The sequence below is a fragment of the Lonchura striata genome, chromosome 5 (genome assembly GCF_050655825.1).
Source record: "Lonchura striata isolate lonStrDom1 chromosome 5, ASM5065582v1, whole genome shotgun sequence".
Classification (NCBI taxonomy): Eukaryota; Metazoa; Chordata; class Aves; order Passeriformes; family Estrildidae; genus Lonchura; species Lonchura striata.
Window position 1 is genome coordinate 57,957,423 of NC_140707.1, and position 17,724 is coordinate 57,975,146.

The 17,724-nt window shown below is 37.3% G+C and overlaps 1 protein-coding gene across 3 annotated transcripts in view; it reads left to right on the forward strand.

The window, feature by feature from the left end:
• The window catches only part of SLC24A4 (solute carrier family 24 member 4), an 85,209-nt gene extending 68,308 nt beyond the window's left edge, over window positions 1–16,901 (forward strand). For 2 of the 3 annotated variants that reach the window (XM_021531951.4, XM_085582281.1), the window contains exons 13-17: window positions 4,272–4,438; window positions 5,875–5,989; window positions 8,123–8,235; window positions 8,853–8,918; window positions 10,474–16,901. In XM_021531951.4, the coding sequence (XP_021387626.1) occupies window positions 4,272–4,438; window positions 5,875–5,989; window positions 8,123–8,235; window positions 8,853–8,918; window positions 10,474–10,626 (614 nt within the window). In that variant the 3' untranslated portion in view covers window positions 10,627–16,901. Of the gene's footprint in view, window positions 1–4,271; window positions 4,439–5,874; window positions 5,990–8,122; window positions 8,236–8,852; window positions 8,919–9,456 lie in introns of all 3 variants that reach the window. The other variant, XM_085582280.1, reaches the window with a different exon arrangement.
• Window positions 16,902–17,724: the final 823 nt, after the last annotated feature.

A 17,724-nucleotide genomic window follows, 5' to 3' on the forward strand; every position in this document is an offset into this window, starting at 1 on the left:
AATGGATAGTAAACTTCAGGAAGCCTTTCTCATTTCAGTTAGAGAATACTTTTCCCAGTTTTCAAGTTACCTTAAGAGATTTATATGAATTCACAAAGATACAGTTATGAGGCTCCTGTGTGCCAATTAGATTCATGCTTTCCAGGGATGTTATAATTTTTTTTAGATCAGTCAGATTGTCATTGCTTTGTGTAAGGAGATTCTTCTTTCACTTGGGTAGGTTTAGGCATGTTCTGAAGTAACTAATGTATGGAGCTGAGATCTGTGCTTGGATGACATGCTTTTAAAGGGAAAACTAAGTGGAAAAGCTGTCAAATTTAACTAACTATAACAACTTAGGTGTGATTCTTGATGGTGTAGTTACAGACTCCACTCTGTTTAAACTTGAAAAAGTGTTTTCTATGCAGCTTATTTACTAGGACATGTGGGCTGTCTGCACTATGTGCCTTTAGAAGTTCTGTTTCAGACTAGCTCTAGCTTGGTCGTATGGATAAAATGCCCATCATTACTTGGAACACTTTTAATTTTGTGCCTCTGGTTCAGCTTTATACCAAGGGAATGTTACTGCTGTGATTCAAGGCTGCTTCATGTTGCAGACTAAAATTGCAAACCAGAAAACACTAAGTGAGGTCAATCAGTGCCTTTACTTCAAGAATACACTTCTGATCTAAAGGTAAACACAAATGTCATTTCACACTTTTATACTGAGCCCCCCTCAGTCCTCTGAGAGTGCTGCAAGTAGGACTCTTTTTTCTGTAAGAAGTGCTTTGTTTAGCTCCTTAAGGAAATACTTGTTTCTTCTCAGTGCTGTAATATGTGTTGCTGGCTTTGTTCATCAGTACACACTATCTGTATGTGAAAGTAATTAATTTGTACATAACATCTGGAAAGATGACTAGCCCAGGAATGTGTTGAAAATTAGCAGAGCTCTTTGTTGTAGAGCTGCCACTTCATTTTCAGAAACATTGTAATCAAGCTCTTTTGTAATGATACCTCTCTGAAATACTTGGAGTGCTTGGCTTCCAAATATCTGTGGAAACAGAAAAAAATGGATGTATGAAGCAGTGAAAACAACTCCTTGCAAAAAACTCCACATCTTCTCGTTTTACAGTAGAGTGTTGTGAACAGAATGTAGACCAGTGTTGCTTTCTGTAATAAAGCAATATACTTTCATTTATGCAGGGGGTTGTGCAAAATACAGCTTTCCTTGGTTGTGTGGGTTGCTGCAGGAGCCTTTAAACCCAGGGCTCACAGGAGTGGGTGGTACCACTGTTAAAACAGCTGCACTGGGTTCTTGTAATGGGACAGAACAGCTGTGTATTGAATAATGGCCTAAATGGGAATGAAAATTTTCTTCCTTGTAGAGGTACTAGGGAGCTATTCAACAGTCGTAAAACAATTTGTTATGAGCCATAAACATACTTAACTGTAACATCTTTATCATTAAATATTTTTATTATTTTAGAATGGGTGGTCCAAACCAAAACAACAGAACAGCAAAAGTACTTTCAAAATACATAAAAAAAAATACTTTGCATCTTCTAGCTGTGTATTGATTGTGCATTCATCTAAGCCAGGTGAAATGAATAAAGTCATCTGTTTCCTGAGAAAATAAAGTCTCACTTTATTGAGGTTGCTGCTAAATATATTTGAAAGTCTTCAAAAACTGCCAAGTGACAGCATAAGAGTAGACTTCTTTAGCCCTACGTGTCACACAAGTTCCATGACCCACAAGAGTAGGAGCTGAATGAAAAGGCCTGAGGTAAAACCAAGGCCAGATGTACTTAAGGCTTTATATTAAAGTTTATAAAAAGCTAGAAAGCGAAAACACAAAACAGAAGAGCATGTAGAATGTGTCAAGTAAGCTGCTTTGGCCGTGGTGGTTCAGAGCTATCCCAGGCTAACTGCAAATGGCCACTCGACTTCTCTTGTTAACCCAGCAAACCCCAGAATTACACACGGCTCTTCCCCAAAGTCTCAAGCCTGTAATGAATACAAATGTCACTCCCACAAACCATCTAACTAAGCAGCTTCAACTCCAGACATTGTGTGGGTAAAACATCACCACTAATAGAGCCAGGAATTTTAATCTGACACACATCCATTCAAACTCATCAAAGATAATGGAAAGGCAAGCCCTCCTCCACGTGTAATTAGGTTTTCTTGGAAATGAACAAACATAGCTGCGCCAGTGGTATGGCACTATGCATTCTCAGTTAAGCATTTGTTTGAGTAATTCAGGATACTAAACAGGATCCCAGACAAGATGTATTCCCCAGCAGAGGCTCTATTTGTTCTTAAGGCAATTCTGTTTCTTTTCTTTATGTTACTGAAAAGAGAAATGGCACTGCCTATGTGTAGCAGCACCAAAGTCAGTCAGATTATACCCAAACAGATCAGAATTGGATCCACATTTTTTTCAGTCATCCACTGACCCTGCATTTGGGATTATGTGCTGAAGATGTTACTGGCCTAGGCCATGCTGACTTGTTGGACTATGAACCAAGCTTAGCAACTTCAGTACACAGAGTAAAAATTAACTATCTAGGGATCTTTTAGTAATCCAGACTGTAACAAATTAAACAGGAGGAGGCATAAACTACTAGGATGTTTCACAGAATATTTACAGCCTTGTTAACAATTAAAGAGAGAAGTGAGCCAAGAAGTATAATTTCCTGGACAGAACAGGTAGAAAGATAACTATATGTAAGCAGGGAGAAAAAGGTCTTTCCTGTAAAATCTGTGATAGATCCTCAGTGACATGTAAAAGTCTAGAATTAGAAATGACCCTGGGACACTTCAGTAGTTTTATGCATTAGAAATTCCACAGCCAGAAGCTATAAATGGGACTAAAGAGCAAAGCTTAGTCTAAGATTTCCTGATGAGTTGATGACATCTCAAAATTCACAAGAAAATCTCAAGTTAGAAAGCTGTTTCTTAACCCAAGCAAGAAAATATAGTTCTAGAATATATACAAAAGTTAATTAATAAAGATATTTAGACTCAACAAGTTAAATTAGACTAGTAAGCAGCCTCATAAATTATAAAAGTATTTTTGATTTTTAAATGTTAAATATTAAATTTTATATCATCCTGGTGCACATTGGTCAAGAGTTCAATCCAATTAAAATCACTAACAAAAATTCCTGTTAAACACATCTTAAATCCCAAAGTCTTTGCTGAAAGAAAATTACTGGTGAAATTGATAGGAGCTGGTTAGTAACTGTTCTTTATAACGTACCTAATAACTTCCCTGGAAGATGTACCTGTTGATTTCCTTCAATGTGATCGATGATTTTTTTCAAAACAGCATATTTTAGTTGATATCAAGCACAGCATCGTGAGTTAATGATGCAAACCCCTACTTGAATGGAAACACAATGTAAAGAAAACCCAAGCCAAAATGGCCACGATGTTGGTTGTGATACTTTCACTTAGCCTGATAGACAAATTTGTCATCCTGCTTGAAGGATGCTTCATTAACTGTATAAATAGTATTTCATTTACTTATGGCCCAGTTATAAAATAATTCTGTTTTATGTATTGAGATTACTTTTGTAATACTGTAAATTTTAAACAAATGACAAGGTGTGTACCAGTCTTCAGCAATGACAGTTCTTGGGTATTTTGCACCAGTTGATATTGGAGAGCTGCACAAGGGAGGTCACTCCCTTGTTTCTTTTTCCAGAAGTTTTCTTTTACCATTTCAAGGTGGTGTTATATGCAGATAGACTAAACATATCTAGATATTTTAAGCATCAGTTTATTTCAACTTCTGTCCAAGTTAGAACAATAAGGCATATTAAAAAAATTGCCATGTTCATGTGCCTCTGTTTTCTGTTGTTGCACAGAATGTACAAGTTATTTTCACCACTTGGATTTTGATATTTCTATTAAGATGAGAGGGTTTTTTGGTTGGTTGGTTTTGTTGTTGGGGTTTTTTTAAATTCTGGATTTGTAGTAATACATTTAAAAGAGCAACAACGTGACTTAATTTTGCTTTTAATATCAGCTGTGATTTTAAATCATTGTAATTCTTCCATGGATTTTCATAGATCTTGGCAGACGTAACTATAAGAAGATTCTGGATGAGCATGCAGAACTTGGCTGAAAGTGACAAGGCCAAGTATAGTTGAAAGGTACCCTGGAAAATGAGCTGTCATGCACAATTGTGAACATCCTTCTGGGATCATCTGCTCTGCTCAAAGAGGTGTAACTGAGCCTGGGATAATGATGGGAAAGCTCAACTGTTTCTTTCCTTTGTCCTGCAGATGGAATAGTGAACAAAATTAAATGGCTTTTGACATGGCCATTGATATTCTTGCTGTTTACCACAATTCCAAACTGCAGCAAACCACGCTGGGAGAAGTTCTTCATGTTGACATTCATCTTGTCCACTCTCTGGATTGCCTTGTTCTCCTACTTCATGGTGTGGATGGTAAGTGTATGTAGCAGGATTTCATACTGAGTGAAATGTGCATCTCAAAGTATGTAAAAATCTTCTGTGTATTTGTCAAAAAAAGGCATGTAATTGTAGTGCAGTCTCTCCAGCTCATACAATGATTATTATAATTTTATCTTTTTGCTGCCTTTTTTTTTTCTGCAGAAATAATTGGGTCTTTACTGTATAGGGCACAATACAGTACATGAAGGTAGTGGAGAACATCTCTACTTCTCTCAATTGCCTGTCAGGCATTTGAAAATCACTTTATGTTTCCTCTCATGAAAGACTGTGCTTTCTGTATACTTTTTGCAACTTTCTATATATTTTTTGCATTGTAAAACAATCCTCTAACATAGACCGTGCCTAAGAAATTAATTTGCCAGCCAAAGCCACACATTTGTATCATATTATATGTCCTTTGGAAGGTCATTCTCTGTAGCTTGGTTCCATATATAGATATTCCCTTCACAAATGAGAGAAGTGCTCATTAAGGGTGCAGCCCATTCTGCTTTAAGAGGCAGCTGGGCCATAGTACCTTGTTACCAGTCTGAGCAAGAGAATCATGCTGACTTCTATTCCCGGGCCTCTGCTAGCCCCTGAAGATAAGGTGTGTCAGTTGAGTTCCTAAAATACACCTTTTCTTAAGTGTAGGGTCCAATTTCCCTCATGTGATAGAATGGCAAACTATTTCAAGAAAACAGCACATAGCCTAGAAGACTTCCATCCTTAGCAGTCTCAGCAGGGAAACAACTGTCTGACCCTGGTTCAGTCTTCTCACTCTCACAAGCCTGTTTCCTTTTCAGCTGCCTTTTCTTGATGTTTTTTCAGCCCTCTTTGGATACAGTTAAAATACAGTTCCCTGTCCTTTCTAAGAGCTCTGCTGCAATCTTCAGAGATTTCTTAAACTCTTTTCAAGATGCATCTGGAGTATCAGGGGACAGTATAACCAGACATGCTCACTTCAGGATTATATGAGAAGTCACATAAGAAACTAGTTCCTTCTTCATGTGTTAGGTTATAATAAGTTCTTTATATCTCTGCCACTTTATTACAATATAATATTGGTTGCAGTCCTTTTAAGAATAGAACCAATGAGAATCTTGCTATTTGTGGAAACAAAAAAAACCCAAATCCACTGATTTTACTGTATCTTCTTAAAACAGCAGTATGTCGTGTTAGTACAACAGGAAATGGAGATTTTGTTTGTCCATAGAATGTTGAATAATAAGACCCAAAGACTTTTCCTTTGCACAGGCTTGGTTTTAGGCTGGTTATTCCACAAGTATTTAATTTGCAGAAATGGATAAGTATTCTGAGTCTATTCCTGTTAGAGTCACACCAGAAATCAAAGTTAAGAGTATGCCACAACTGTATTGGAATGAGGAGACTCTCCAAATATGATAAGCTAATCTGCCTTCCTCCTTGTTCAGGTGACTGTGATTGGATACACCCTTGGGATACCAGATGTGATCATGGGCATTACTTTCCTGGCTGCAGGAACAAGTGTCCCAGACTGCATGGCCAGCTTGATAGTAGCAAGGCAAGGTACTGTGTCTGCTGAAGCGTAGCTGCAATGTTACATATTGCTCTGTGATTTGCTTCCTTCATACACACTGATTGTCAATGCAATTTTATAATTTTATTTTAATTTTCACTGTTTCAGAACCTCATTAAAAGCCAAAACAGTTTGCTAATTATTGTGAACCAAAAACTATCTTTTGCTTATTGGGATGGGGCATTCTAGTGTTCTGGAAGGTAATTCAGCCTCAGATGTCCCATGCATGGAATGTATGAGTCAGGGTAAAAAGACAAAAGTCATAGACAAAACTAGAATATCAGCTAATAAAAACTACTTTGAAGAATATATACTGACAAGCACTTCTCTATGTAGGACTTGTACTGATTTCTAGAAGACTTCTCAAATCCAAGGAAGTGAAGTGATTTGAGAGGATCTGGCAGAAGTGTTGTTGCTCCAGGCAGAGTTCTCATTCAAATGCAGATCTCTTTCCCACTGGAACATATGAATAGCTGCACTGGAAAGAGTTTTGGATTACTGACATCTACATCCTCCTCAGCTGTCCATTTGAAATTGTCAAAGGCTTTCTTATTTATCTTTAAATTTTGTTTATATTTTGTTATGTTTCATTTTTTTATTTGTAAAACACCGGTAGCAGCATCCCTTTCCGTTGTTGAAAAGCATTAGAGCTGACAGTGTGATCCTCTGCCCAGCAGTAGAATAAGAAAAAGACCTAATTTTATTCTTTTCCACTATTTCAATTCCTATAGCTTTTTTTTTTTTTTTAATCAGATCTCCACAGACATCAGCAGACATCCACATGTCCTGCAGACATCATTGGGCAAACAACAAGGGCTTTTCAATGATAAAATAAGTACTCAATGTAATCTGAAATAGGAGTAGTGCTGTTAAATGTTGCTTGCTTGAAAAGTGCTATATATTCGAAGTATATAATTTTCCATGTTTCATTATTTGTTGTGTGCAGAATATTCTCACAAAAACAGTACAACAAAAGCTTCAGAATTATTATGGAACCACCTTCCTACTAAATTAATTTTGCATATGTATTAATTTAAGTGAAAAGTTTTTTCAAGAACGAGAAAAATGTTACATTTTTAAATTAAAAGACTACTTCTTTAGATTAGTTCTTCTGTTGTACTAGACAAAAATACTGCAACAATTGTTTGCTCTGAAAATTAATGTAAACACTAGATTGACAAAAAGGGGTCCAATGCCCTTAAAGACAGTACAGGGACTCTGCAGTGCTTGAATTCAAGAGAGTTGTTCACAGACAGAATGGACAGTTGTTCACAGACAGGTATAGATGGACACTACCATCATTGGATCCAAAGCATTACCTTATAGATCATGTATTTATGGTATGGTACTGTCTGTCTCTACTCTGTTTACTCTGAAACTATATTTGGGACACATTCCATTTATGTCAGAGTTCCTCTTCCTTTTCATTTCCTTCCTTTCCAGTAGTCACTTAGTGGAAGTGATTGAATAGTTAGGCCAGTTAGGTCTAAGGGAAGGTAGCAGGGACAGAAAGAATTTTGCCTTCCTCATATCCATTGAGACTGGTGCAGAATGAGATGCCAGTCACTGGTGAACATTAGAAGTAGATTTTGAATAATACTTACTACTTTGCCACTATTTACCTTTCTTTTCCTTTCCTGTAGTATTTTACTGGTTTTGAAGTGAAATTATTACTGATTAAGCCCCGTGGAAGTTCATAAGATCTTTGACTATTATCTGGTTGGTTGTTTTCAGGATCTCTTTTCACTCACATGAGAGAAAGGTCACATATCCACATACTAAATCCAGTACATAATCTTCAGGCTCCCTGTGGCTGCAGTCTACCTAGAGCAAGACTTTGGCATAGACCTTGGGTGCTGCATGGCTCCCACACACCCTATAAAGGCTTTGCAAGGCACAAGGAAGGTGTAGTTGGAGTGAGCAATTGTTGCACTTTTTTTTCAGAAGCCAGGCCATTGTTATGAAAATTGTCTCCCTACCTCACTACCTCAGATATTCTGGCCAGTTCAAGGAGGATTGGATCAATGCAGATCATTCCCCTTTAGTTTCCTCCAGTGCACTGAGTAATGGCCATATACTTTGATTTTATCAAAGAGTTGTTTTTTGATTTTTTTTCTCTGCAGGCCTTGGTGACATGGCAGTATCCAATACAGTTGGGAGCAATGTCTTTGACATTCTGGTGGGACTTGGTGTTCCATGGGGTTTGCAGACCATGGCGATTGATTATGGATCAACTGTATGTATACTTGGAAAATCTTACATTTGCACTTTTATTCTGTTTTTAAAAAATCCTGAAAAGAAAGCATGCAAATAGAACAAATTTAAAACCAACCTGTTGATCATGTTATTAGTTGCTAAATAAGGGGTTATTGCTTTACCAAGGAACCCAGTTAAGAAAGCAATTATTCTTCCACAAGCTGCAAAGAGTTCCAGTTTGTCAGCTGGAGTACATTACATTGTTTAGCAGAAAATTATTCCATGGATGGTTCATGGCTCTTTCGTTTTCTTGCTACACAGTAAACTTCTCTCCATGTACCTTAGCATTTTTGTAAGACCAGAATAACAGCATATCTCTCTCTTCTGAGGATTTTTTACATGAAATCCGTTATAAATGCTCACTTCTTTTTTTAATGGAGATGGGATTACTTTACATTTGGTTTGATTCCTTAATCTTCCCATTCTTCATTAGGATACATCTGTCACGGATTTGCATAGTTTAAAATATGTAAGGCACTGTTCAAAGCCTGGACTTTAAATTAATAAAGGTGGACTTTAAATCAGTAAATTGATTCTTGATCTCCAAAGTACAGTTATATGGCCAGCATTTTTAAAAGTATTTTCTGATTTCCACAGGTTAGAATAAACAGCAAAGGATTGGTTTATTCAGTTGCACTTTTGCTAGGATCAGTGGCACTTACTGTAAGTATTAGAGCATCTACAAGTATTTCAATTTGAAAATACTTGTTAGGTATTTACATGTTACAGAAGGATAAAATAGAAATACTTTGCATTGATTTCTTCTAGCAATACCATGAGTGGAAGAGCTACCATCATCCTCAGTGAGGACTGCAATCTAGCATTTGGTGCAAAAGATGTTGGATATGTGTAGGTCCCATGGATTTCAGTGGCAGTGTTGAAATTTTTGAATCCAACAGTACTTCTGTGGTCCTGTGTCCATACCCCCAGCCTGTCTCTAGGCTGAGACAAGACCTGTTGTGCTTCATCACCTTTGCCCTTGTCTCTGGTTTCCAAAACCAGCCAAAATCAAGTGCTGTAGCCTAAACACTTAGTGAAGACTAGTCTGTGAGGACTGAACCCCAGGACATGGAAGAGACATGCTAAATCTGACTCAGTATAAGACACCCCTCTAACACATGACTTGTAAAGGTGAAACAATAATTCTGTTTGAAAAGTCAATTTTGCTGGTACTTAAGGTTTGTTCCTGCTTGACTCCCAGGGAACGCTCTGTAGGAAGAATCAAATCAGGTATAAGGAATCAAAAAGGTATAAAAATATCCACTTACACTAACATCTTTCACTGATTGCCTGTGGAGGCTTTGTAGAGGAGGTGGTTACCACTGGAGATTTCACACTGTTGCATGACTAAGCCTTAAAGCTTCACATCACCTGTGCATGCCTTAAGTGATGGAATGGCCAGGGCTGTTCACTCTGCTGCTAACTTCCTAATCTATCTGATCTATAAGGTGTGAGAACGTGTTCTTTTCATTCCTTATCCCCAGCCTGCCCTACTGCACAGTGCCTGTGAAGCAGCACCGGTGTTCTGTACACATTTGTTATCTGGTGTTGCTGCATGCGTATTGTTAATCAGTGCATTGGGGAAAAGGTGGGAGGATTATGCAGAGGCATTACTGTGCTAGCCCTTCAAGCTTTTCTGAAGAGTCTTTTCTTAGCAGAAGCCAGATCACCTGAGTTTGAGGCATTTTTACAGTCTCATTTTTTATTGCTGAGTACCCTGATTTGCACAGACCCTCCTACAGCAAACTCAGAGGAAAGTTTTGAGCAAACTCAGAGGAATGTTTTGAGCAAAATAAATAATAATTCAGAGGCACTAAACACTGTGGAAAACAGGTGCCCTCATGAGGACTTTGTTGCTTTGCTACCTGTAACTTGTAACCCCTTAGTTCTGGAGCTCAGCAAATAAGCAGGTACAGCACCTCTTTTGAAGCTGTTGAAAGAACGGGCATTAGGTGCTGGTGTACTACTGGGACATACAGGATTTGCAGAGGAACACTTAGTTTAGTTCATTGAATATTTTGTAAAACAGTCGTAGGACAACTGCCACTCAGAGCCAAGTCAACAGGGTATGTTGCCTTCTGAGCTATAAAATATTAAGAATATATTTTTTATTTCCTGTAAGACTTCTAATTCAAAAGACTCTCATTTTTAGCTTATAATGGTTGTTTCCAAAAGTCTCCTTCAGAACTTTATTAACTGACACTCTGTTTGCTTGCAGGTGTTTGGAATCCATGTAAATAAGTGGAAACTTGACAGGAAGTTAGGCATCTACGTATTGCTTCTTTATGCTATTTTCCTGTGTTTATCTATAATGATAGAGTTCAATGTCTTCACCTTTGTCAACTTCCCTATGTGCCGAGAAGAACTTTAAACCACAAGGAGAGACACTGAAATTCTTCTGATGACACATGCTGTAAATGACAGGAGGCATTTCAGATTCTTGCCTTCTTTCCATCAATAATTTGAGTGTCATTCCTGCTTAATCAGCTAACGAGCACTTTTACCTATATGGAAGGAGAGCATACCTTTTTTTTAACATGCTAGCTGAAGGCAACCAAAGCATTTTCCTCATCTTTGGATATTGCTGCTCCATCATAAAGCTACATGGATCTTACACAGAACTCTAAAAGGACCCATTTCTGGGAATTCTGTTGTGGCTTTCTTTCTCCTTCTGCAGACAATCAACCACCACCACGAGGGTTAGCAAGAGGATGGGAGAAAAATCTTTATAGTTCTTTTGGTTTTGACATTTACTTTCCATGGAAGGATAAGAGGCAAGTTCAGAACCTTTCTTGGCTCAGTCAGAATATTTAAACTACAGGACCAGAAAGTCCAAGGCACATATCATGGCATGCACTGTTGAGGATCATTTCCTCCTTCAAGTGCTCTGCTTGTAGAGAAGCTGCACTGACAGTTTTTGATGGCAATGTTGGATATTTATCACTCTGTTCAATGAACAATGTGGCAGAGAAAGAAGAGGAAATGGTTGTATGTTGTATCACTTGTGTTGATGCACACTAGAAGTCAGAGTAACTGCATATTGAAGAAGAGAATTTACATGCAGAAATTCATACTTGAAAAATATGTTTTATTGTTAATGAGGAATGCTGTATACATAGATATAAACTGACATTTGTGGAATATTACACCACAAAAAAAAAAAAAAAACTTTTCATTGGCCGTTGTAAGCCCATTGTGTACATTTAGAAGAAGCTAAAGAAATAAAATATAACTGGGTGCTCAGTAACTATCAGTTATTGTTAACAGCTGGGAGTAGTAGCTGAACATAATCCAGACTTTCTGACAACAAAACCCACCCTGATTATGATTTGGTTTGATTCAGTTTGATTGGTGAGAAGAAGAAACTTATTTCATCAGTCAAGAAGCTGGTGTATTCTTCACCATTTTTTCTTATTCTCAGAAGCTTAATGAAGATGAATGTCTGACACAGAGCAGTGCAGATAAGAGTCACCCTGAAAAAAGCAAGTCTGTCAAGAGAATATGGTCCTTGATTTGATTGCATGCAAATTTTGAAGCATGATGTACTTCTTTTTAACCCTGAGTAGAAGCCAAGTTTTGATATCCTTTCCACCAGCACAAATCTGAAATAAATAATTACTCTGGCTATAATTGACAGAAAGATCCAGCCCAGAGTACTAGAATAGGCGGGTAACATTCCACAATTTAGCAGTGATATAATTGTAAATCACTGAGACAGCATATTTTGAATTGCTACTAAACTTTAAAAATATTTTGAAGCTGTATGTGAATGATCACATAAAGTTTCTAAAGAAGCACAGTTACCTTTATACTTAGATTTTTAAAATTTTTTAATGTTTATAAACCAAACCAAACCTATCAACTAACAGTTGATGTGTTTTTAAATGTATTCATATTTTCCATTAAGACTAAATATAAAAAATTGTCACTGAGAATATATTATAAAAACTTAGCAAATAAGCACTTACTCAGAAAGTTCCTTCTTTTGACATATATGACAAATAATTATGTTTAGCCAGCTGACATGCAGAATACTGTTTACACCAGGCAATGAGTTTACAACTAAAATGATTTTTAAAATTATTTTAGAATAAATTAAAGAGTGTATGCTGCTGCTGGTGTTGTTTTTTTTTTTTTTTTTTAAGAATTGTGTCCATTCAATGTAAGTCTAAAGAGAAAAAGAGCAACACATTTGTTATTTGCTTTTCATTTTGTTACAAATGTCAGTATTAGTATCCATTTAGGGTTTCTTACCTTAATTAAATGCTCATGTGATTAAGCTAAGAACTAAAGATTAACACAATGACAGCATTGCTAAAACGCTTTATTAAATAGTCAAGAATGGCAGTAAACACATTTTATCTCAAGTATGCCAATGACCCCTTTTCCAGGCATTCACAACGTTTTTGGTGCAGTATAAAGCTGAGGAGATGAAATTCATGTTCACCTTGGAGTCTTCTGTTGCAGAAAGGCTTTGAAAATGCAGCATACTGCTGCACCACTGTAGGAATATCACTCCCTAGTATTCCTCTCTCCCTTGCTGTCTTTCAGGAGGACAGTTTACTGCTGAAAATCTGGTGATGACTTAAATATGGGACTGAAAGGAGCAGAGAGGGAGGCTGAGTAATTGAGTTTTTCCTATATTCTGTTTTTATGGTCTTGGAGAACTCTCTGCAAGCAAATATTTGCTCTCCTATGCACAGTTCAGGCAGCTCAATTGTCTTTACTTAATAGAAGAGTAGTTCCAAAGTCTGGTTTTGAATGCATAGTGATCAACTGAGTTGGCAGGAATGAGGGCATCAAAGTTTATAGTGCCAGATCTAGAAAATTGTATTTTACCTTCATATTTCTGAGCCAGGAAACATTAGAAGAGTATGGGCACCATTTTTTTTCCATAGCAGCTGACTTTCTGCCCAAATATACACGAATTTTGTTTGCTAATTCCCTAAATCTTTCACACATCATTTAAAATTACTCTGCCTATCCCCTGCTGAATCTGAATATCACAATCTGAATATCACCTGCTCCAGAAAGCCAGTCTTGTATTTTAGCAGAAAAAGTCTCAGAATCCAGAACAACCCTTACAATATGTGGCTGGTTCCTGTCATCTACAGCTCTCCCTGAAACATAAACTCACTTAAGGACAATTTGTATTGAATTCTAATGCTGCATTTCATGGGGTGTTCTCATCTGCATCTACTGCTATGAGACATGTATCATGCCGTGCTTATCATTATAGATAACATTAGTAGGATTCTCCTTTGACACTACCACATGACCAAGGATGTATTGTTTGCCAAAGAATTATGAGATGCTGTGTCAGGGCTTTGGTGACACATAATCATATGAAGTACTTTTAAGAAGCTCCTAAGTAGTCCTTGTCCATATGCTAAAATAAATAGTTATACACTAAGCCATGGGTAAACTGAATGGTCCAAGAAATATATGATTGACAAATTGTTTGATTGCAGATAAACCCACATCAGAATGTATCAGTAATTCAGGAGGCTATTGCTGAGTAATAGCAGACGAGTGCCTTTCACATGTATTAAAAAAAAAAAAACAAAACAAAAAACCAACCAAACAAACATGAGCTTGTGTGGTCAGGAAGCTATTAAAATGTTGCCATTTTCTAGTCAAGAAAAGGAATTAATTGTGCTTGGCTCTCCATTGTTATCACAGGTCTATAGTGCAGCTGTTTGGATTGTATCTATAAAATTTTGCAGGTATTTTGTTTCATTAACCATTGCAAAAGTTAGCTGGCTGAGTTTGGAATGTATGTCACAATGTTCTGTAAGTTAATGTTCAGCTCAAGAGTGAAAAGAAAGCTGGTGTATGTGAGAGAGAAAACTGTTAGTGTGATCTGAAATTTGCCAGCATACTAACACTGAAAAGTAACACAACTCAGAAAAAGATATCCCATATCCAGCAAAGCTTAACTTCAATAGCTTTGATTCTGTTTTAAAGCTAAGCATCTATCCAAGTGCCTTGCTGGATTGTGTCCTAAGATGACAGTGGAGCATGGTTTCTGGGTTTCTTATCATAGTCAGTTCTTTCCATGTTCTATTGCTTTTGTAGTCTAAAGATTTTATTTCTTTCTCAAATTAAAAGGTTTGACCAGAATCTGTGGACTTCTACTCTGCTGATACTACTTTAGATTTCCACCCTTGTAAATAAGAGAACTTGTTCCTTGTCTCGGACTTCTCAACTGTTCATCTGCCCTTGTGCATGAGCAGATCAAAACTGAGTTACAGCTGGCCAAGGAGGGCTTTTAGCAGCTCTTTTGAGCTGCAGTTCCCCTGGAGTAGCACAGTCCCACACAGACCAATGAGTGTAATCCTGTCTGCAGCAAGGAACTGGGAATGTTTCCATTATGTTCAGCAGTGTTTGATTCCATTTATTTACCATAATAATTGTACTGCATTATGAGGTATTGCTTGAGTAAAGATTTCAAGCTCAGGATCTGCATGTCTAAATCTAAGAAGCTCCAGGTATGGTTATCCCAATGTCTCTTTGATGGTCTAAGGGCTTCTCTCTGGGCTGAGTCTAGCCTGGAAGAACACCTGAAGTCTTCCCAACAGGTACAGCATAGTCAACCATCTTTCTCCTGGCTCAGTCTTTGGTGTGCCAATTTTATTTTGTTTTTATATGCTTGCTGCAGCTGTAACAAACAAAGATAGCTCCTGGTTTTAGATTATATTTGTAAACTTTCTGTCAACATGTAAACAAATGGCAAAGGTCTTTACTAATCTAATACTTAGCAATTATAGAGAAGATTCTATTTTGTCTTTGATTTCCCTTGTGACTCTGCTTTAATTACGCTTGTTCCTATTATATGTTTGCTCTAGGTGTACAAATGCCTCATGAATTTCATTGTCTTCCTTTCTTGGATTTCTTGCAATTTTAATGCCACTTACTTGTGACCCACTGTTAGTTGGTTTTGGTAAAGTTGTTTAAGCTGTAGAACTACTGTCTGGTTATTCATGCCAAGGAAAAATCAGATGTTATGTAATATGAAACAGACACTAAAATAACTCTTGATAGCCAGGTGAAACCAAAGAATCTTCCGAATTGAAGTACATCACCTTGGAGCATAATGTTCTGTCATTGCAAGCATCAGATCTCTCTGTTTTTTGTGTTTAAACATTCAAAAGAAAATATCTGCAGCTGGTGCATTTGCTGCACAATTTTCTTTCTAGTTCCATGAGTCTGAATGCCACATTTTTCATTTTGCTAGATGGTGGGATTTATGTGATGATTACAGAGGTAAATGACAGTATTTAGTTCCAGAAATTCTGTACCAAACTTGTTGTTATTCCATTGAACCATTTGGAAAAGTCTGTATGCAAGTGATCAATGTCCTGCTGAAGAAGGGAATGTCATTCAACTGATGTGTGCATTCCACTTTCTGACCTACCATGTACATATTTAAAAGCCTCCTTTTGAAGAACTTGAGCACTTTTCTCACATTTTCCCACATGTGAGGTCCTGATGGTTTATCCCCAGAGAAGTCTGTGAAGTCCTGTACGTGCCTCTCCTGACACGTGAGATGTGTGTGGCTGCTTCTCCACAGGCCAGGATGTGTAGTGATTGTGGCAATTTGTTCATCACATGGTTCTGCTTGCTCCCATACTGTGCACTGTCTGAAAGAAATGAATAATTATGGGAAATTAATGCCATTTGGATATTTTTGTAGAAGAATTGCCAGTTGGAATTTAATTCTGTTTTTCTTTTTTCACTTGCACAAAGAATGTAGGCAATCGTTGCTGTTCTATCACTGAGATGGTCTTGATAAACTTGAACGACAAATAAAAAGATTGGTTTGTAGCACTAGGCATGGTAACAAATTCTAAAGGTATCAGAACATGAGAAAACCAGACAAATATAATCTCTAGAAAGATTATGAACAACTGAGATGCTTCCTTTCAGAGGTTTTTTGCAGAAAGATTATGGCCTTTATTCATATACCAGTTATGTATGCAAAGAAAACTTATAAATCTGCTTCCCCAGCAACACCTGTGTTTCAAATGGCTGTTACTGCAGCAAAGTTATGACCAAATTCTTGCCTTCATGTTCTTGGGAGTGGTGCCAGTGTTCCTTAGTGTCCTGGTAGTTGGCACAAATTAGTATCGGTGGAACTGAGCATAGAATTTGGCTCACGGTATCTCTTCCATTGCAAGAAATTCTTTGAAATAATTTATGGTCACTAGAATAACTTCTGAATCTTTTAAAAACCTGTGTTTCATACTTGCAGGCATTTGCAGTGCACCCTTAAGAGGTGCAATACCTCTTTAAATATTATGAAAATAATACTTTCTAGAACTGCTTACTTTGAAAACAGAAAGGGATGGGTTTGTAAACTGTAAATAACAGAAATCTCTCATGTTACTTATTTTTTCAATGACTGTGACCTTATGCACTGTGAATGCTCTGTGATATGGGGTCCATTGTACAGATAAACATGTCATGAAATCCAAATGGATTTAATGTGATAATTTGTTACAAAATGTTGGCATGATATTTGATTATTTTTGTTGTGAGAATTTTAAAAAATAGTTAACTCAGCATTTATAAAGATTATAACAGTCAGTATTATAATGCACTATATAAAAATATGTACACTATCAATAAATTATATAAACAAGAGTGCTTTCTGGTTTTTTTCTCAGATGATTAGTAGATGTGAAACATTCTCATATATATTGTTGAAAATCTAAAATTTCAGGACCCAAATAGGACGTGTGCCTGCACATGTTAGCTTTTTGGTGAAATCTGGACCCTGGTGAACTGAGTGACAGAAGGCCCCACATTCTGTGTGTTCTAGGGAGTATTGCCTGGATCAAGCCATTATTTGGAATGAGTTGTGTATCAGTTTGATTTGCAGCAGTTCTGAAACACACAGTTTGCTCTTTTGGGACTAGAAAACTGAGAACTCAGTTTGGTGAGAGCACAGTTTGCTGTACTGAGGCACTGATCCAGAAGCAATTCTTGCAACCTCAGAAAAAAAACCCTGATTATGAGCATTTTGGCTGCCTCATCCAGTGATATATTGGTGTCCAGCACGTTCACACTGAGTACTGCATGCTGATGAGAGGCTGGAAATAAGGTCCAAAGGCCACACAGTGCTATTTTCCTTTCCCAGTTCCTCAGGCTCTCAAAATACTCCTTCTTACCCTTGATTTCCCATTTCCAGCATGCCTGTAGTCCATGTCAATGTGTGCGGAGACTCCCAAGATACTGTGTATAGCCTGTGGTGCAATCTGTGCTGGACTTAAGAAAAACTTTAAATGCAGTTCTTGGAAAAAGAGGAGCTAAGAGTTTACCTCATTTCATGGCATAGTGTGTTAACAGTTTCATTAGATAAGTCTTCTCATGAATACTCCTAGCCAGTTTACTACCAGGAGATGCAAGTTAAAACAAAGCTTGATCTTCTTTTTCTTAAGCACTGTGCATGAGACTGAAATCCCTA